This window comes from Oryzias melastigma, linkage group LG24 (assembly GCF_002922805.2).
Source record: "Oryzias melastigma strain HK-1 linkage group LG24, ASM292280v2, whole genome shotgun sequence".
Taxonomy (NCBI): Eukaryota; Metazoa; Chordata; class Actinopteri; order Beloniformes; family Adrianichthyidae; genus Oryzias; species Oryzias melastigma.
This window is the reverse complement of record NC_050535.1, coordinates 21237555-21259383: the sequence shown is the minus strand read 5'-3', so window position 1 is coordinate 21259383 and position 21829 is coordinate 21237555. Positions and strand designations below refer to the sequence as shown.

Sequence of the window (21829 nt, the reverse complement as noted above, 5' to 3'; positions counted from 1 at the left end):
TTTGTAATTTTTTTTTATTGTATCTTTGTCAATCTGATCAGTATGGACATTGTCGAGTTATCAAGGATAGACATTGAAAAAGCTTCATAAGCTTTTACCTATTCCTTTTTTATTGGTTGTTTTTATATTCTTTATTATGTTAACTTCACAAATGTCAACAAGATCTTTAGTTAAGTGATCACTGAGTCATCAAATGTTTGGATATTACCCTAAAGGGGCCATACCACGACCACAACTTTATGAGCTTTCAAGTGTATTATACTGTTCATGGGCTGCACGGTGGCGCAGTGGTTAGCACTCTTGCCTCACAGCGAGAAGGCCCCGGTTCGAATCCCGGCTGGGGGATTTGGGACCTTTCTGTGTGGAGTTTGCATGTTCTCCCCGTGCATGCGTGGGTTTTCACCGGGGACTCCGGCTTCCTCCCACCGTCCAAAAACATGCTTCATAGGTTCATTGGTGACTCTAAATTGCCCCTAGGTGTGAATGTGAGAGTGAATGTGTGTGATTGAGGCCCTGTGACAGACTGGCGACCTGTCCAGGGTGTACCCCGCCTTCGACCTTCAGTAGCCGGGATAGGCTCCGGCACCCCCGCGACCCCGAAAGGGACGAAGCGGTCAGGAAGATGAATGAATGAATATACTGTTCATTCCTCCCTATAAAGAACCCCAAAGTGGTATTTTGATCTGTTCATACATTTAAGAGTAATCCTCTAAAAACCTGCACTGTCTGCAGCAGCCCCTCCCATACCTACAAAAATGAACGGATCCTCAATACAATCACGATCATACGATCACCCACATATTAATGTGTGATTCCTTCCATGACAAATGTGGACAAAGGTGGACAGGGTTTTATGTCTGCCATGGACATTAGTGAAACTCAAAAATCAATGATAAAAAAAAAAAAGTTCAGCACACTGTCTTGTCCAGATGACCCCACTTTTAATGTAAACAAGCTAAGGAGAGAGGAAGGGTTTTAATGCTCCTTTAACACCAGAGATTTCACAACAGTGTGTACATTCTTTAAACTATCGAAACTTTAACTGTTTACACAATAATTCATTCCAGTGGATTCTGAAGCGAAAAAAATGGGTTTTGCGCTGATATGCAACACCAACAAATAGGGGTTTTTCTGATTTAGGTTGATTTTGTGAACGGTTTTAAAAAGTTACAGTACTTATGATTTATGCGTTTGTCACAACTATCCTAAGAGTGTTTTTTGTGTGGACATCCTACCAGCACATGTATCACATGCACACCACACGCATGCAGCATATGTGCACGACCAGTACTCACACCTTTACACGCTCCCTTGAAAACTCTGATAACCCAAGAATCAGGTACTGATGTGATATTTGTTGCAACCAAACTTGATGTCCGTAGTCACTCAAACATGCTAACATGGGCTACTGACTCAGACAGTTGCCCATGTTGAGGGATGGTTGAATACAAATTAGCAAAAGAAGTAATTTTAATTTCTTATTAGACAATTTTGTTGGGCAGTTTCATAAAGCCACTCTTGATATGAGTTCCTATCTTCGCTTTACATCACCAACCATGTGATTTTTTTGGGTGTCCAATTTTTTATTGTAAAGACAACACAGTAAGAAATCCCAGTTTGATAGAAATCAGAGACTTTTTAAAACTTTTTTTTACTTTATTGACCAACTGCAGGAATAGAAAACAATAGAATTGTATTTATAACCAAAGCAAAATGTTTCAATTGAAACTGCAATTCATGGTAGTGTCTGCAGAGTACCTGCTCTGAAAAATAGACTTTAAACTACATTTTAACAGCCAAAGAGAACTCTCTTTTAAACAAGAACATGTCTTTTTTAAAGTAGATGTAAAGAAAGTGTGAAATTTGTAAAACTTTAAAAAAATAACTGGGGCAAGATTTGTCAAAATCTGTCTTTCGTCCTAGATGCTGATGAAGACCCTCAGCTATAATTTCTGTCTGCACACTTAGAGTGCCCAACACTGGATCAGTCTGAGGGACCCTTCATGTCTTTGGGTTTCTAGATGTTTGTAGGTTAATCTGGAAGACACTCTACTTCAAGTCAAAGAGTCAATTTGATTTATAGCAACAGGTCATTGAGGGTTTTGGTTTCTTTGATCCTTGATCACAATAGATCTTGTTTTAGTTTGTTGCTCGTGACAGTCCATATCTGGGTTTGTCTCTAGTGTCTCTTGGAGTCCACACCAGGTGTCACAGAGTGCGTTTGAGGGGTCTTACTCAGCATTCCTATTTCGACTGGAGCAGGAGGTCCTGGAGGTCCTTGTGGCCCTGGAACCCCTGGTATTCCCCTTGGTCCAGGAGGTCCCATGATGCCCGGTAATCCTGCTTGGCCTTGTAACCCAGTGGGCCCGGGGGGTCCTGGTACACCGTCACTACCGATAGGACCCATATCCCCTTTCTGGCCCCTCTCACCTTTTGGGCCTGGTGGGCCAAGTGACCCTTTGACTCCTTTCAATCCTACTGGACCTTTGTTCCCAGCTGGACCAGGTTGCCCAGGTGCACCCTTTGAACCGGGAGAACCCTTTGGTCCACTTACACCACGGATTCCCATGGCGCCTTTATCCCCTTTATATCCTGATAATCCTGTGGCTCCTCTTATGCCAGTCTCTCCACGGTTTCCTTTAGGCCCTGGAGGCCCTGGAGCACCTGTTGAAAGAAAATAGAAGGTGGAGTTCAAATTTAAATTGAACTCACACTTACATTGTACTTTAACATTAGAGATCAAACAATAAAAGTTTGGAATTGTTCAGATGGATGGTAAAATGAGATTAGAGCTGCCAGGCAGGAGGTCTGAAGGAAAACCAGAGGAGATTGCAGGAGATGCAATGTGGGACCATTAAAAAAGTGAAGAGGAAGAGTGGACTAGAGGTTGATAGTTTAGTGTAGGTTCCTCTCGTTAGATCATTCAACAGAAAACAATGAAAGATCCTCTGCACCTTTTACAATGGTGAAGTTCTGTATAATCTGGCTGTGGTGAATGTCCACCAGCTTCATCTCTTCCATCAGCATGGACAGGTTCCTGACGTCCATGTTGAGTCGGACATTCAGCATCATGTTCTGCTCCCTCAATGACTCGGCGGACTGCAGGAGTATCATGACTGTACTGTTCATGCTCTGAAGAAAAGACAACTTGAGCATAAATGACCACGAACAAACAAGAGAAATCAGACAATAAGGAATCATTTTCTAACTATATATATATAGATTTACCTGCGATAACGCAATAAGTGGGAATGCTGTAAGCTAAATGTGGCTAAAAATGCTAAAGATGATAGCTGAAAAACTTGAAGTTTATAGCTTAAACTGCTGAGGCTAATAGCTGAAAATGCTGAAGCTGATAGCAAACTAAAATATTGGGGGAAATGACAAATTAGCCTAAAAAAAGTGTAAAATGTCTAATTGAACCAAAATAGCTAGCATAAAGCCAAAATATTAGTCAAATCAAAATTAGTCTGAAAATACTGAAAAAGGCCTAAAATAGCCAAAACAGCTAGCAAAAAGCTAACATTTTTGCTAAATTCCAAAATAGAGTAAACACCAAAAATTACTCCAATAAACAAATCAAATGATTTTCAAAGATAATGTTAATACTTTCTTTCAACCAGTCGTCATATTTCAAAACTTTGTGAATCTGAAGTTTCGTTTAATCCTGAAATAAAAGTGGTCATCACAACTCTTCTTAAAGGTGCTTTCAAAATAACCATGCATATATAAGTGACCTTTAGGTGACGGCTACCCTCATAGTTTTGGATACCATCAACTTTTCTCAAGTCCAACCACACATTTGTAATGAGGTTCAGGTAAAGTTTAAGACAGGTCAAAGGATCCAAAGATTTGAGTATCCATAAAGACGGAAAATGATCTTAAGTTTCAAAATGGACAGAATCAATCCTGTGCTTCTGTATCTATTGGTGGTCAGTGTAACTGCATACCAGTCCATGTTTGAGTGTGGGTAGTTGGTTTTATGCAGATGTTTCATTCTTCCTTGTTCAGGTACTTTTTTGATTGAGCATCAAGTTTATTTCATTTTAACAGCCAAAATTTCCAAATGATTGATTCATTTTGGAAACATTATAGAACCAAAGTTTCTTGTGTATGAAGTGAAGATGGAACCCTACTGTATTGGACTGCCAGTTAATGTCATGGAGATCTCTGGGGATCTTGTACTAGCCATTGGTTTGTATTTTCCTTTTCCTTCACTCCAGACAAATGTTAAATGGCATACACTTGTAAAGCACTTTCTACCCTCCTTCGAGGGCCCAAAGCGCTTCACAGTCACAGACCTATTCACCCATTCACACACACATTCACACACTGGTGGTGGCTCTGCTGCCAAACACTGGCACCAACCTCCCACCAGAGGCAATTCGAGGTTCAGTGTCTTGCCCAAGGACACTTTGACACATGGGCGAGCAAGGCGGGAGTCGAACCCACTCACTTCCGATCACGAGTCGACCACCCTACCGCTGCACCACAGCCGCCCCAAGTTTCTGTTCCTTTGACTTCAGAACTCTGCTTACAGCTGCATCCTTTAGAAAGGTCTACCCTGTCTATATGTGCACCTATTGATAAATATCTTTCAGACAATTTCCTGATTCAGCAGCAGTCTAAGCAAAGATGCCCAGATTTCCCTCTCCCCGGCCACTTCCTCCAGCTTCTCTGGGGGGACCCCGAGACGTTCCCAGGCCAGTCGAGAGACGTAGTTTCTCCAGCGTGTCCCAGGTCTTCCCCGGGGCCTCCGCCCAGTGGGACATGCCCGGAACACCTCTCCAGGGAGGCGTCCAGGAGTCATCTGGACCAGATGCCTGAGCCACCTCAACTGGCTCCTCTCGATGTGGAGGAGAAGCGGCTCTACTCCGATCTCTCTCTGGGTGACCGAGCTTCTCACCCTATCTCTAAGGGAGTGCACAGCCACCCTCCAGAGGAAACTAATTTCAGCCGCTTGTAGTCGGGATCTTGTTGTTTTGGTCACGACTCAGAGCTCATGACCATGGGTGAGTACTGGAACGAAGATCAGCCAGTAAATTGAGAGCTTTGCTTTCTGGCTCAGCTCTCTTTTCACCACAATGGACCGGTGCAGCGACCGCAAAACGGTGGACACCGCTCCAATCCACCTGTCAATTAGGAAATTTTGTTTTGAAAAATAATTTAAAGTTTTCAGCATTCTATATAAATACTACAAACATCTCTTTTTTTCCAAACTTTGCAATCCATCTATCCCTCTTCTGCTGTTCATTCAGACACAGGTCATGGAGAACCAGTCTGAGCTGAAGGATTTTCTGGCCAGCCAACAGACATAGTCTCTCCAGCATGTTCTGAGACATGCCTCCAAACACACGGCTCCAGCAACCATTTGAAAGAAACTCATAGCCCTTTTTAGTCTTACCTGTAAATAGAGCAACCACGTCAATCCTTGAAAACCAGCGGTAGCTGCTTGATTGTTTTGATCTGTCTATCATGACCCAAAGCAATGCCGATGAATGAGGACAGGAATCTAGATTCACCAGTCAATTGAAACCTTTACCTTTTGATTCAGCCCATTCCAGAAACAGCAACCACTGTCCCTAACTCGCTATCAAAGCTGGCAGGTGTATGAGAGGTTCCTGTGCTTGTCATCACCTGCAGGTCTTCTGTGTGTCTTCCCATACGGCTCTTGCAGGACGAGCTCTCGATGTTGATGTACTTGTACATGCTCTGGACGTGAATGACGGTGGCATTGATGCTCGATGAAATGGTGTCGATCTCCATCTCAATGGAGTTCAAACGGCCGTCCAACGCAGAGAAACGCTCGCCCGTCCGGTTTTCGTAATATCTAAAGAAGATGGTTAATAACTATTATACAGGATTTTTTCACCTCTTATTGTATGAATACATAAATAAAGACAGATACATAAAATAAAAAATATGTAAAAGTACAGAAATAGAGCATGTTTGTATGCACGCTACCTGGAGTGGTAATGAAGATCATGGACGTTCTCCTCATGTTCGTCCATAAATGAGGACACGTTGTCAAGCTGCATTTGGAGGTTCATCGCCTGTACAAAATCACATGACCTAGAGTTTTGTTTTTACTAGTTAGGATCAACCACATCTTTTCAAGACCTCACTCGCTTTAGTTATCAATCAATTATTACTAATGGTTTAAAAAAAAAATCACGATAATTGTATAATTTCATCATTTCAGCTCGTCTACATTATGTAGTGATTAGTTGAATTTTTAATTTTTTTTTCAATCAGCTAGGGGCACTTTGGGCAACTGTTTTACTTTTTGAAAAAGATTGGGTATAAAGTGAAAGCTAAACCCCGTCAGCCTCTTAACAGAAGGAGAGCTAAATAAAATGTATACGTTTTAATTTTGATCTCTCTTTCATTCCTCTTTGTCCTGGGCGGGGTCAAAAGGATGCTGGAGCCTTGCCCTCCTACTTCAGGTCAAAGGTGAGGGTCACCCCGGACAGTTCACCAGTCCATCAACACTCACCCTTCAGAGACTATTTAATACTCTTTAATCAACCTGATGTTTTGTGAGAAGACCAGGCCTTCTCACTGTGCAACAACAATTCTAGCCACCACACAGTTTATCATTATATTAAAAGAAATTAAATAATTGATGATTGATTATCCATTTATACAAGTTTAGGCCCTTTGAATCCATGTTGGGGTCACGGGGTTGCTGGAGCCTCTCAGTTCAATGTAATTTTGAGTTTACACATTTATACACATTTGTTTAGGAATACATTAATAATCTATTATATGATTTGAATATATTTATATGAATCTGATCCAGTTCACATCCTGTAAATGTATCAGTGAAATACTGAGATTGTTAATATCATCCAGTGTTACATGGATTCTCTAAAGGAGAAGTTCTAACTAAAATGTTCAGATCATTAACATTGGAAACATTGTTCTGCTTCTCCTGGAGGACGTTTCAGTTTGGACACTAGGTGGTGATCATGCTATAGCAGTACAGCTTATTAAGAAGAAGAAAGAATGAGGAAAAACAGTGTTTTAAACCACAAATTGTTACTTTAAAAAAGTATTTCCTTAAAAAGTGTTTGGACAATGTCTGTAAATTTATAAAGAAGTTCATTTATTCAGCAATGTATGTTTAGGTCGACTGAGCATTAGCATTAGCCATTCTATGGGAAATTCCATTAAACGTTAGCCTCAAGCTAGCGGGCTTTAGCTTTATGTGCTAAATCGATTTATATTTTTATGAATGGATTATTGATCTGTTAAAGCTTAAATATATTCAAATCAATTAATGGATTTTATTAACCCAGCCCTATTTAGAACCACCAATTAACCTATTGTGGGATCCATACAAAAGGAGAACATCCAAAGTCCACACAGAAAGGAACTGCCTGGGACTCAAACCAGCACCTTCTTCTTCACGCTGCAACCCATGATTGATTACTATCCCTCTAAATTTCTCAAAACGCCCGTTGCTCAAAGACCAGAACTGCGCCTACCTGATGGGACAGGTCATAGAACATCTCCGTCGCCGTGGCGATTCTCTGCTGGTCTATGAGGATGTTGCTGTGCAGGTAGAGCACGTTCTGTGAGATGCTGCTGGTGTTGGACATGATTGCGCTCATAACTTGACTGTTGTTCTGCCAGCTGCTGTTCAACGTCTGCAGAAGCCGAGAGTCCTCGTCTGCTTTTCTCTGCAGCACGTTGATCCAGTCTTTGCTGAAGATCACGAACAGCAGAGAATATATGTGAGAGACAATGACTCAAAATCAGACTTTTAAGGCTAATTTTGAGTTTAGCTAACAGTCAAGCAACATGCTAGCGTTTTTGGCCAATATTGCATCTAAATCGTTTTTTTAGGCTTGTCTTGAGTTTAGCTAATATTTTAGCACCATGATAACGTTTTTTAGCTAATTACTCATCTACTGAGGTTTTGGGGCTAGTTCTGAGTTAAGCTAGTATTTTAGCAACGTGCTAGCTTTTTTGGATAGTGTTTCATCTCCTGAGTTTTTTTTTTTTTTTTGAGGTGGGGGGGGATTTTGAATCAAGCTAATATTTAAGCAACGTGTTAGTTTTTTTTGGCTAACTTGGCATCTACTAAGGCTTTTTGGGATTATATTGAGTTTAGCTAATATTTTAGTACCATGCTAACGTTTTTGGCTAATTTGGCATCTAATGGGGTTTTTAAGACTAATTATGAGTTTAGCTAATATTTTAGCACCATGCTAATGTTTTTGGTTAAATTAGTATCTAATTTGGCATCTACTGAAGTCTCTAATGCTAATTCTGATTTAAACTATTTTTTTTAGCAACATATTAGCTGTTTTGGCTAATTTGGCATCTACTGAGATTTTAGGCTACTTTTGAGTTCATACCTTTTACACATTTTAAGCTTTTTTTGCAATTTTCCAAGTAATTCTATAAATTATTTGTGCACTTTCTGCAATTTTAAGTTACATAGCAACTTAAGCATCTTCAGCAGAAAGCTGAAGCACATTCAGTGACCACATTTTGTAATCAGCTTTCACACTGGCATTATAGCAAGTAATGCAACTTTTCTTGTGAGACAGTACTGTCACTTTACAGCCATATTGTTATCTATTTTTCCAAATTTTTTAATTAAATTATTCCCACATTTTTTACATTCAGATTATTTGAAAGTGTCAACGTGGTCAGAACTTTTGGGAAATCTTTCAAAATAAAGTTAAACTCTGATAAAGTAGCGCACAATCCCAAATATTACACTTGCTCCTCATGTTAAAGCAAAAACACAAAACGAGATTGGCGTCACGTTGAGGGCCGCGTTTCCCTCACAGGTTATCTCACCTGAGCATCACCGTCGTGTTGATCTGCTGCGCTGTGGCTTTGACGTGATACTGATCCTCAGTGAGCGTCTTCATCTTCTCCTCGGTCTCCTCCATCACCTCCTTCCAGCCCTCTACCCTATCCACGCACCTCTCCAGGGACTGGTTGAGTAATCGGATGGACACCAGGTGGTTTTGGACTTCCTGTTTCAGCTGGTTGCTGGTAGTTCTTGTAGCAGTCTGTATTTGGGAGGCTCTGTCCAGGACCTGAATGGGGAGAAGATTTTATCCTTATCATACTGTATAATTGCAGGCATTTCATATTTGAGCTTGGTGTCTCATCCTCATACCTGTTCTTGTCGCAGCATCCTTTTCTGGATCTCCTCAAACTCCTTCTTCAGACGGCTGATCTCCTCGCTATAAAAAGTCGGATCCAAGCAGCCTGAAGAGTTAGACGAAGACTTCAGATCTGAAAATGTGGTAAGGATGGAAAGTGTGTCTTCAGTTGAGAGAGAAAGACATTTTTTCCATCTTTTGTGAACTTTCAGTTTGAAATGAAACATTTTTTTTCTTTACCATCTATTCCTTGTTGAGCCTGGTTGATCTTCCTCTGATAGGAAGATTCCTCTGTAGATAAGTAGTTCATCTTTCTGAAAACTGAAACAACAGAGCATCCATACAGAAAATGTGTGGCTTTATTTAAGGAGTTGAAAAGTGAATCTACTAAATGACAAAGCACCAAAAAAAAAAAACAAAAAAAAAACCTGAAGCTGAAGATCAGCAGCACTTCAGCTGAACAGGAAATGAAAAGTTACAGGCGGAGGTTTGAGTTTACGCCACCCAAGTCTTCATAAGTTGTTGATGTTTAAAAGAGAGATTTGATGGTTTGTGTTGCAGGGTCTTGATCTCCCAAGGAAACGATTTCTAACATTTTCATCAGTCATTGTGCAAAAGTAGAATCATTTATTTAAAAATATATATTTTGACAATACTTGGTAATGATCCAAATTCAGAGAATAGAAAAGAAAGGTCACGTAACCATTAATTCTGAGTTTACATTGAAACAAAACTTTTAATCTCCTAAACATGAAAAAATAAAGCAGAACAGAAAATGAAAACTCTGTCTCTGAGGACTGCAGTCGTTCTTTTTGCATAAACGTATTTCCATTTCTCTGTATGGTCTGATTTTATTCACATTCATTGGTAAAAAAAAAAAAAAAAAAAACTTTCAATAATCAAAAAATGTTTTAACATGATTGTTTTGTCCTCTATTCATATTCACATCTGTTTTTAAGTGTTGCCATCGACATCTCCGGTGTTAAAGGGTAACAGGTTAATAAAAACCTTTGAAAAGGAGATAGGACGAAATATTATTGACAATGTTCATAAAAAAACACCAATAGTGTTACTAAATACAACGAATGTACCCTTGTGTGCCTTGAAATGGCATCTATTAAAATTGCAGTTCAAATAATGCTAAAAATCCTGTAAACCTGGATGACATGGTGTCGAGGAGCTGAATACAGGCTTGTACTTCATAGGATGACTCGCTCTCCCTCTGAGGTCCCTGAACAACAATAAAGCCTGAAGATTTACTGCCTTCAGCTCCAGTTAAGTGTTGTTAATGTGAAAACCATCTGTGGATGCTGAGCAGCTGTCAGGAGGAATGTGGAAAACCTCATGGATTCATGAAGACAGAAAGTTCTGAGGGTTTTCCTCACAGAGCTGGAGCTTCACAATCAAGGTGGACTTCAGCACGCAAGAAACACGAGGCCCCAGAGAAAACATTTGAGACGAATATTTCTCACCGAGAGACGCGAGCACTGCAACTATGATGATGAGGAAAGCAACAAATCCGTACAGGACTTTCACTGCCGTCTGGAGAGAATGGCTCTGCTGGCATCTCACACATCCACCTCGAGAACGACCTGCAGACAGAACCACGAACCTCATTGATCTCATCCTGTCCAGCAGAACCAGAGAAGCGTTTCACTTCTGCGACCTTCTTTCATGGGAGGGGTAAACTTGTACAAACCCATTTAGTATCTGAAACTTTACTTGTATATATTTTCATTTATTTCTATTGTATTGGATTAGACAGACCCGAACACAAATTCAAACCCAAACCATAAACAAACTAGCACATAAGAATAACTGGACGAACCCTCATGGACATGTCAATGCAGAGACAAGATGATTGAAGGACTTCCACCCGCAAAGATGCAACACCCAGAAACAGAGGTTGCTGTGTCTTCACAGGAGGAAGTGTTTCTGAAGATTATGTTTTTCAGATTTTCTTATTGGAAGATCTTTTGGACTCAACCGAGTTTGCTTAATTTGGTCCGGATAGAGTCAGAAACCTTGTTTTTGGTTTGTATTCAGACTGGTGTCCACTGAAAATTTCTGCTTATAAACAAAAGCCTGTGACTAAAGATCTCTTCAGTCACTGACCAGGAATGAAGAGGGCAGCATAAGGCAACGACAAGAAGAAATGTTCGGCTTATTAACCCTTGTTGGAATAGTCCACTTATTCGGACTTTAGATTTCACTGACCAATTTTGAACGTCTTTATCAACGTCAGGTTCAACACTTTTTACTGCTGCTTTGGTACGGTGGAGGCATGCTGCAAGACGGCTAAGAAGATACACTGGTAAGTGTTTATGACATTCATGCCTCGTTTCCACTGAGCGGTCCGGACTGGACTGGACCGGGCCAGGCTGGACTTCTGAGCATTTCGATTACAAAAAAGACCCGTTTAGCAGGACCAACTGGTACCATTTCTGGTCCACCGTTGGTCGTAGGTCCATAGAAAAATGGAATGGACCCATTAGGGCGGAGCTTCTGTCATCACACGAAGTAACCCATTGATTGGTGGAAAGGTTTTACATCAACAGCAAGCGTCAGACTAGCGCTTTTCTAGACACAAGATCGAACCCGAAAGTTTTGTCCTCTTTTTGTCACTATTCTTCTTCGCCCTCCACAATCTTCTTGCAAGGAATGATAATCTTTTTACATACAGTATTCAGAAGTAGTTGGGGACCGGAGAGACGCCAAATTCACCAACACAGAGACCCCTCCCCCTTTTCCATCTCACCCGACCTCTGCAGCCAAAGAAAGTCCGTTACCGATCCATAATCATCAAAAACCCTTCCCATCATGCTTTGTAAACATTTATTGAAGAACATTGGAGTATTGCTCAACAGAAAGAGACTGTTCTGCAGCGTGGAGGCCGGCTTCATCCATAATAAACACCTGATCCGGAATATAATGATCCTCCACGGTTATCTTTTTCAATTTCTGTCCGTTTCTGAGTCAGCTTTTGCTGTATTTGCACCGTTTTGACGCACAGCTACGTCATCGGTCTACACCTGATGGTCCAACGCTCAGTGGAAAGGCTCACTTGAATTATTCTGACCATTCTAAACTGGCTAAGAGGGGACTGGTCTGGTCCGTTCACTAGGTGGAAATGAGGCATTAGATTGCCAGGAAAACAGAGTGAGAAGCAATGTGAATGATGTTTCAATGAGCTCCTGTCATCCAACCACATTTAAATGAGTTGTTGTGTCTCATCTTCGCTCTACTACTCTGTAGCGCCCAGTTACTGTGCACATTTTGGTCCAGTTGATCCAGTTCCAGCTGGGATCTTATTCAGACTGAGGAAAGTCAGAGCGAACCGAATCTTGGTCTGCTTGGAAATGAATCGAGACCCCCTCAAAGACGGGTCAGAGAGCGGTTCCTTGTCCCGGACTAGGGTCTGCTTGGATTTGTTTAGACTGACAATTTGCTCCAGATTATTGGAGAAAACGAACTCTTGTGTCCCGTTTCCTTAAATAATCCCAAACAAATTTTCAGTCTGATTACACCCAAGCAGACCTGGTCCAGGACCTGCCAATTTTTACAATCACCTTAAAATGTTTAAGTAAAACAGTCTCATTCATTCCTCAAATTTGCTATTACCTCAAACATGACAAAAATCTCCTGTTTGTTCATATTTACTCCAAGATTTCTCCCTACGGCAGCAAATATAGCCAAACTCACGAGAATTCACAGCAGACTACAAAGCAATCTCCACTGTAGCGAGCTAGCAAGCTCCTCTGTATTGAGCTAGTGAGCTACGCTGTAGCATGCTTACGAGGTCTTTTGTAGTTACCTAGTGAACTCTGCCACCACGGAAACTGTGGACAAACCAATTCGTGGCCCACATTTTCTGCTGGGGTGGGGACCAAACATGTCAAAGCTGTCTTTGACACACAAGCACAATCTCACAACAGAGATCCAGTACGTTTGGAGAACATTACCTCTAAATGAAGGCATCTCCTCCTCTTCCACTGTGAAGTCCTCGTCTAGAGAAACAAGGAAAATCCAAGTGTTATGGTCCACTTGTTTACATGATAAAAGGCTCAATAAATATGCAGTTTGTTTATTTTTTATATATAATTACACATATGTCAATCAGCCCAAAAGAAGACATTTAATGAATCAAACTACTGTATTTTTTAAAGTATTTCTAAAGTTGCTCCTTTGACTACTTTGTTTACTTTTTTCACTTGTAAACATTTGTGTTTTTTATCTTTAAAAACGTAACAGCCACAAAAGACTGAGATCTTTACCTTTAAAGAGCTGGTTCTCGTATCCATCGTAGTTGTCTGTCAGAGAGAAAAAGAGAAACACTTTTAATAAAAATGTCTGGTTTATTCTTTAGCAGCGACAGAGAAGGAGCAGCTGGTGGTTTGTGTTTTTCTTCTTGGAGTTTTTGGGATCCCCATGGTGAAACGAAACCTGAAAGCCCCAATAAAACAGCCAATTTGCAGTAATTCTCCCACATTACGTTCAACCTGATGTTTTCATAGCTGCTGCAGCGAGCGTGGAGGTTTCTGCCATCATCCACACCTGAGACCCTGCTGGAAAGAAAGAGTGTGGGGAAAAAAAGGAAAAAACTCCCACCAGGATAAGATCATCAGAAACAGGCATTTAACTGGGCTAGAGAGCCTCAGGAACATCAATGCAACTCTCCAGAATCTATCCAAAATGGAGTTTTATGAACCTGAACTTTTACTTACAGAAGCAGGTTGTGTTTGTTCACAGTTTCTGCACAACAGTTTCACCATAAATGTTCAAGTATTCCAATTAGACAGGAAGTGAGGTCACTGGACCTGCATTACAGGAGAAAGCTAAAATGTCAGGAAACCAAAATAAGGACGATGACGTCCATCCTCAGTCTGCAACGCCAGCCAAAGTGAAGGTTGGAAAGTCTGGAGCGAGGTCGGTGTTTACATGTGTCAGTGGAGCAGCTGAGCTCAGGTCTGAGAGTCACTGAACACTCCCACTTATGTAATCATGACGGCGGCCGAAAACAGAAGCACACGGTCTGCACTGTCCCAACCAACTACAGAAAATAAAAAGAAGATTCTTTAAAGGGGAAATACCATGAAAAACTAACTGTTTGATCTTTTAAGTGCATTAAACTGTTCATTCCTCACTATAAAGAGCCTCAAAGCAGTATTTTGATCCATTCACCTATTTCTAAGTAACCCTCTAAAAACCTGCAGTCTCAACAGCGGCCCCTCCCATACCCACGAAAACAAGCGGGTCGTATCGTGCTGACATAACATTGTGAGACCGCCCCTTTTAGGAAGAGTCTGCTCCGCCCCCAGGCTAACACAAACACTTTCTCCATAAAGCTAGCACCTCGAGCTAACAGTGAGTACACCCCCATCCTCCTCCTGTCCGTGCACAGCAGACGACAGCTGTCTGTGTTGTGAGTTTGTGCAGATGGCTAAAGGTGCATGCACACCGAACGCGATTCGCGTGACAAATTTGCATGCCCCGCACCTCTTTTTGACGTGCGGGCTGTTCCTATTAAATCAGGGATTCCAAACTCCGAAACTGGTGGCCCGCCATTCTTTCGCCGTGTGGCGAATTCGCTGCTTGCTGCCTGTAAAACATGTTATGAGCTTGACGTTGAGCGTCTGAGTTTGGATGTCTGTGGATGTCACACTTCCAATGAATGGAAGATACGGATAATGTTGGTTTATTTATTGTGAGGCGTTCTACAAAAATCTACAAAAAAATGAAATCCTTCAAAGATTTTCTCGTTACCGGGTCTATTATGTTACTCGAGGGTGTGTCTGGCTGACAGCCGCTTCCACAATATTTCTGTGTCTCTGTGACTGAGTTTGAAGGCTGTCCCCCATTAACCCGAGATGGGGGAAATATGGGACCTTTTTTTTTATTGTGTCGATGAAAATAAGTAAAACATCACAGTTCAGGAGACCCGAGCAGGCTGCTCCCGCTCCCCGCAGAGGCTGCCTGTCTGCCGGAGTATTGAGCGAGCTCCACTGAAGTCTGGGAGGCTAGCTATAACCAGAGAACTGCTACAGACAGGCTCCCGATCTGTCCAGTGTCTCCCGCCTTGCTAGAGACGAGCTCTGGAAAAAAATCCCTAAAATGGATGGAAGTTCTGGACAAAGTGATGGTATTGGATTAGTATTTAGTTTGGTGTGAATGCACCTTAAGTGGATTGTACACAACAACTATGAGCTTTTCCAACAACTTTTTTTACGTCTGTTCCTCATTCACAACTATTTGAATAAATAAATAATCAGAAATTCAATCTTAATCTTAATTGTCTTTATATATGTCCTCTAAGAAAATGTTAAAGTCAACAAAAACACTATTTTCCTCTGAGTGGGTGTTTAGAAGACAGAGACACAAAAAGTAGGATAACATTCTTTCCATGAAGTCACACCTTTTAGTGGTTCTATTGACAAAATGGAGAAAAAACTAAAAACCAGTTTGATCCAACTGAACACTTTCTGTGGGGCCACAAGAACTACCAGAGGAGTAAAGCTGCTTTCTGGGTTGTCTGGGACTTTGGAGGGTCGTCCACCCTCGTACTGCACGTGACTAAAACTTTTACTAATCATTTTGTTTTGGTTAAACTTATCTTTACAGTATTAGTTTCACTCTAACAGGAAGTTGTCAATCTGATACTGGTAAACCGCTTGAAGGTTTTTGGTTGAGCTGGAAGCTTTTCAAGCCTAAAATCAACCGAAAGTATACTTTGAATTCTTTCCCACCCTTATTAACATGCATCTGTGGGGCAGGAACCGAATTCCAGTTCTGTTCTGGACTCTGCGGTCTAAATGTGCTCATATTGAAATGCTTAAGTGTCAGCACATGACTTTTTGGAAGTTAGGACATAAAACCTCACAGTCAGTCTCCGCCCTGAAGTATCTGCCAGCTTCACAGCTCTGGCTCCTCTGCTCCCTCACACTTTCATGTTTCTCCGCTAACATTTTTATGGCTTTTTGAGGAAACAAAAAAAAAAAGAAAAAAGCCAAGATCAGTCCAGCTCTTCAACAAACAGAGCAGAGCTGAACCCATCTGACAGCAGCTCTGCTGGGTGACTCACTGATTCAATCAGACAGAAAAAAAGAAAATTGGTAGAAAATCTATAAGAAAAATCACATTTTTTCACCATTTTAAACATTTACTTTTATGGTCTCTATTGACGTTCCTCCAGTTTTGTTCTTCTGTGAAGTACTGGAAATATGTTTGCATAACTATAGTGAGGAAGACCTCCATCTCTCCTCCAGAATACAGAGAAGTTCAAGAGTGAGATTAAATCCCCCCCGAGGGTCCGGGTCTGCTGTGGGGGCTCGTCCGGGACTTGGAAGTCATCCAGGTGTCTTTTTTTTGTCAGATGTCCAAAACCGGATTTGGCTCCTCTATATGTGGAGGACTGGGGGGTGAACTCTGAGCTCCTTCCAGACGGATTAACTTTGAACCCCGCTTTAAAGGGAGACGCCCCCAACCCCCCCCCCCCATGACGCTGTTAGGTGACTACCTATAGAAAAGGATCAGTACGGGGTCAAATCAGGATCAGCTGAAAGAGGTGAACGAAAAAACAGATTGAAAACTTTAAAAATAGACGTTGTAACTGAAAAAAAGAATTGAAAATTTGAAATCTAAAAAACAGAATTGAAAATTTGAAAGAAAAAAAACTGAATTGAAGTGAATGAAAACAAGTTTGTAAATTTGAAAAAAAAATTGAAAGCAGTTTTAAACTTGAAAATAATATTGTAAATTTGATGGAATTATTGAAAAAAAATGAAACTCAAAAGAAATTATTGAAAATTTAAAAAAAATGTAAATTGGAAACTTGAATAAAAAAACTAAAACTCTTACCTATTAAAATGTTTTTATTTTTACTTTCAACTTATCCTTTTTCCATTTCTCGTTCTTTGTTTTAATTTATCTGTTTTTTTTTTGTTTCAATTAAGAATTTTTGAGTTTTCTCTGCCTAGCTAATCATAATTTCACATTTGAGCTCATTGACTACCGGCTACTAGAACAATATAGCTGCCTTTAGCAAGTATATAAACTTCTGCACAACAGGCTTTGGAAGAGTTTCCAAAAAAGAGATCTACCTCACATCCAAGTACTAGATCTGGGCGGATTGATCCAAAATATCAATAATATCGATCTCTAGTTGGTACCGGATTGATACCAGCCCGCAGATATCAATATTTCAGTATCGCTCCACAGACGGCTAAAGGGAGAGTTTCATCTATAAACTCGGTGTCACCACAAAAGACCTCTAAGACTGCATAACTGCTGACTCTGCACTAACTCGCTGCTTATTTCACTCCTCCAGCCGAGGAAAAGACTCAGTCACAACACCAAAGGGCGTTCCAGCCTTCTCCTGTTCAGAACCGAGGATTCAGACGTGGAAATGCTGCTTCATCCCAGCTGTAAACACCTTCAATGAGAGCTGGAGGTCATGACCCGAAGGACCACTTCCCCTGGAGGGGCGGGATTTGAAAAGCATTCTACGCCTGACAAGGAGTTAAATATACTATTAAAAAGAATTTGCCAAAAAACATAAAAAATGTAAATTTTACTTTTTAGGAATTCTCACTTAACAGTAATGCAAATGTGTCTTGTGTCTCTCCAAACCCCACTGCATACTACTGAATGAGCTCCTTTTTGGAATCTACAGAGGGCATTCGGGGCTTTTTGGTGATCCCAAATGTAAATGGGTGGAGATCTGGGAATTGTAGTTTTAGGTAGATTTAAAAATGACTTTTTGTTGTTCTGGTTGTCAGGAGGATATCTAAACAAAACCACAGATTCCAAATGATTAGCAAAAAATGATATTTTAAACTCCAGACAGCATTGTAAAAGAGTGAGACAACTAAACTGAAGCTAAACATGAGCTAGTAGCAGGTAATTAATGCAGTAAAACGCTGAAAACTTACCAAAAAAGGTCAACTTTATGCTAAAGCAGCTGTAACAGTGAATCTTTCACAATGCTGATGTTGATGCAATTATATTGTTAATTGTTCGTTGGGATTATCAAGTAGAAAAACAATAAATAAAGCTCATGTTTTACTGTTTACTGATGACATCCATACATTTTTTTATTTGATCCCAGTTTTTAGGTTATTTTGTGCAGCAGTTTTGATCTCTTGAAGTCCCTCTATGACAATTTTAGTTTAAAAAATATTCCCAGAAGTGTTTTAATTATGATAATGAAGTTTTCAACTAAAATCCCACAACCTAAATGTCTTAAAAAGTCCTTTTTAAGCTGTTTTGATGTCAAGAAGATCATTCATTCAAACAGGACTCTAAAATCCACAGAAGACCTATTTTTATTTTCACTCTTTTCTTTCCCCGGCGTTCACCTGTCTCCTGCCCCCCCTGATGTTCAGCCCCCCCTCCCTCTGACAGGAATGCATGAGGCAGCATGTTTCACTCTGAGCGAGCAGAGCTGGAAACCACATTAACCAGAACCGCATCTGTTCCTCAGCCGGTGAATTCACAGCGTTGCTCTGTGGTTTAGATGTAACCTGAGAGTTGACATGTTGAATTTGTGCTGCTCGTTTCTACGTCCAAACTGACTCATTTTGTCTTTAATCAACTCTGATGTTACACAAGTTTACATAAAAGACATGTTTTTGTCTTAGAGACAAAATCACAGTTTCAGGAAAAGTACCAACACTCAACCAGTTATAGAATAATTCAAAAACTAAATTCTGTTTTTAAGGGGTAACTTTTACTTTAAATGTAGTTTTCAAAATAAACTGATTTAAAATGTAAAAAACGGTTTTGAGTCCATATGACACCACAGGTATATAGTATCATGATGTTCTGTTACTGACAGTAAAACAAACGTTGTGTCTGACCAATCAGAAGCAGGGTAATATACAAACTCACTCACAGGTGCGCACACACGTACACACTCACAGGTGCGTGCCCACACACAGGCACGCTCACAGGTGCGTGCACTCACATATACAGGCGTGCACACACTCAAAGTGAGCGTGCATGAGGAAATGTCATCAGCTCTGTTCCTCTTTTAAACATTGGCACAGGCTGACATTTTTACATTTTCTGCAGTGATAAACATGTTGACGAGTTTACATCAGTTTTTTTACAGACTCAGTTCTTCAGGCTTCACTTTTGCAGGTCAGAAAGAATTTGGTTTTGACAGGGATTAGTGATCCAATACATAAAGCAGCACAGTAGGGGGCGCTAGGCATACATCCATCCATCTTCCAAACCTGCTCTGTGTGCTCTGGGGGCCACAGGGTTGCTGGAGCCTATCCTAGCTACTGTTGGGTAAAGGTGGGAACACTCTGCACAGGTAGCCTTCCAGCCAGCAAGGCCAAGTGGGCCCCATATGGTATAAAAGTAAGAAGAAAATGTGGATCCCAAATGGCCAGCCACCCAGTGATAGCTGAAGCATGCTAGCAAGTTCCCCTAACGTGAGCTCTGCTGTCCACCGAGCAGCTGGCTAACTTAGAGAGTCAACCCCCTGAGTCACTAAAGTCAATGTGGGCAAACACAGGTGGAGCCACCACAGAAACTGCTGAAAAACCCATTCGGGGTCACATTTCTAACCACTTTCAATCTTTGCTGTCCCACTTTGCCTTGCTGGCTGGGCAGCCTGTCACAGAGCCACACAATCACCATGGAGACACTTCAGAGCATGTGTCAAAGTCAAGGCCCGGGGGCCGGATCCGGCCCTCAGGGTAAATATATCCAGCCTCCAAGATCATTTTATATTCTTATTTTTAACGGCCCGATGTTATCTTGTAGCATCCCAATTTTGACAGAATACAGATTTTATGGAGAGTAAAATATTGAAAGTAATTTAAGATTTAGGTTGATTTATTCTAGAATAATATTCCTGCCTGTGTTTGTTCATATTTGTGTTAATAAAGTTATGTTTTAAAAGCTTTTTCCCTATGTATTCACTAAATGTTTGTCCCTTTACTCATTGTGAGTTTTGGGTTTGACACTCCTGCTTTAGAAGCCTCATCTAACCAATAAAGTGTGTTTTTGGACAGCAGGGGGAACCAGACAAATCCCACACATGTACAGGGAGAACATGCAAACTCCACACGGAAACAAGCCAGCTGGGAACTGAACCAGGACCCCCCACTGAGAGGTGAGAGTGCTAACCACTACACCACGATGCAGCCTTTTCACTGTTCAACCAAACTATTCTTTATAGCTTAAAAACCTTCAAACTCATTTAATCAAAATGATCAACATCATTGACACAAATGCACATCAGCTCTTTCCAGATTTTTCCACAGAAAAAGTCTGACTTTCTGAGCTCACACCAGAACCAAACGGACTCATCCAAGCTCTAATCCCCTGAACTCCCGCCTGCAGCGTGCTGCTGAGTCAGAGCAGAGGTCGAGCACAAGCTTCAGAGTTTCAGAGGGAAAACAATTCTGATTCTAATGCACAACAGCGCCACACTTTTACTTTATAAGGAAAAACGGCCAGACTCTGGGCTGAGTTGACCTCATGGTGACCTTTAGCAAAAAGCAGTACACCTGAAGTTAGTCTGATCCTGAAGTACAAGAATAGTCCATGTATGTGCAGTGAATACTTCATGCTAACAATACATAGATAGTAGATAACATGCAGCATAGACTAAGTATACTTGTAGTGCACTAGAATAGAAGATGTTTGTTAAAGAAAGACTTTAACTCAACAGAACTAAATCCAGTCACTGTTAGAATTCCGAACCAACATCATCCACTGCATTCCTGTTCTCTTCCAGCTCCAGCAGGAGCCCCCCCTCCCTCCCTCCCTCTCTTCAGGAGTGCTGGGTTTGGAACAGAAAGGCCGAGTTTTTAAAGTCTGACGTCCAACAACAACAACAAGCCAGAGGACTCGGAGCCGCCGCCGGCTGCAGGTGCCGGTTCTGGTTCTGGTTCTCCACAGGCAGACAGGTGCCTCTCCGTTGCTCTGGAGAGGGTCTTACCTTTCATGGTGAACTTTCCTTAACGGTTTGGTCTGAGGTCCTGTTTGATGCAGCCTTCGTCTCCTCTCTGACCCGCTCAGTAAAGATGCTCATTTGGGTTCTGACAGCCTTTAAAGTCTGACGGCGCTGACGGGAAAAAGCAGGAACGGACGCATCTGCAGCTCAGAGGAACTTCCAAACAGAAAGCAGGTAGCAACCTTGAAGGTCTGGACTTGTGTTTGCGTGCAGCTCTGAAGCTGAGAGCAGCTCTGCAGCCAGAACCCATGTGCAGAGGAGAGACAGAACAGTCCGAGATGGGAGGGGAACAAAGGAAGTGGAAAACGAGGGAGGGGCTGGGAAAGGGGACATGGGGAGAACTAAAGAAAGAAAGGGGAGGAAGAGTGAAGCGGGGAGGCTCCGCGTGTTTTGGACTGGGACTAATTGCTAACAAATGTCTGAACAGTGTGGGCTGAGCACCTTGAATATCTGCAGCCTCAGCCTGCAGAGCGGGGAAAGGCCTCGCTCAGGCAGACGTGTGAAAGCTGTAATTCCAGCTCGCGGCCCTCAGACGGCAGGTGTGATCCTCACACCGACTCACATCCGGCCAGGCGGCTGACGAGGCGCCTTCACTGAGCAGCTGAACATCTGCAGCTGAACTGCTGACATTTGATCCATCAAAGTGAAATCTGTGGATTTGATGGAAAACAGGGAGACCTGAGCTCAGCAGAAAACTGCTTTTTAACATTCATTTCTAAAGACATCCTGC

The 21829-nt window shown here is 41.5% G+C and overlaps 2 protein-coding genes across 2 annotated transcripts in view; one reads left to right on the top strand and one right to left on the bottom strand.

The window, feature by feature from the left end:
• The window catches only part of LOC112157752 (adenylate kinase 7), a 38718-nt gene extending 29160 nt beyond the window's left edge, over positions 1-9558 (top strand). Inside the window, exon 20 of the transcript XR_004947270.1 lies at positions 9161-9558. The gene's annotated coding sequence lies outside the window, so the exon portion shown is untranslated. The remainder of the gene's footprint in view (positions 1-9160) is intronic.
• On the bottom strand, positions 1590-21363 carry scara3 (scavenger receptor class A, member 3). Its single transcript, XM_024290728.2, has 12 exons — positions 21085-21363; positions 13406-13441; positions 13094-13138; positions 10604-10723; positions 9372-9452; positions 9146-9264; positions 8818-9062; positions 7491-7710; positions 5965-6053; positions 5638-5830; positions 2955-3132; positions 1590-2664 (listed from the first exon to the last, which is right to left on the bottom strand). Exons 1-12 carry the CDS (start codon positions 21089-21091, stop codon positions 2180-2182), a joined length of 1818 nt encoding a protein of 605 aa, XP_024146496.1. The 5' UTR covers positions 21092-21363; the 3' UTR covers positions 1590-2179.
• Between the last annotated feature and the right edge of the window lie 466 nt (positions 21364-21829).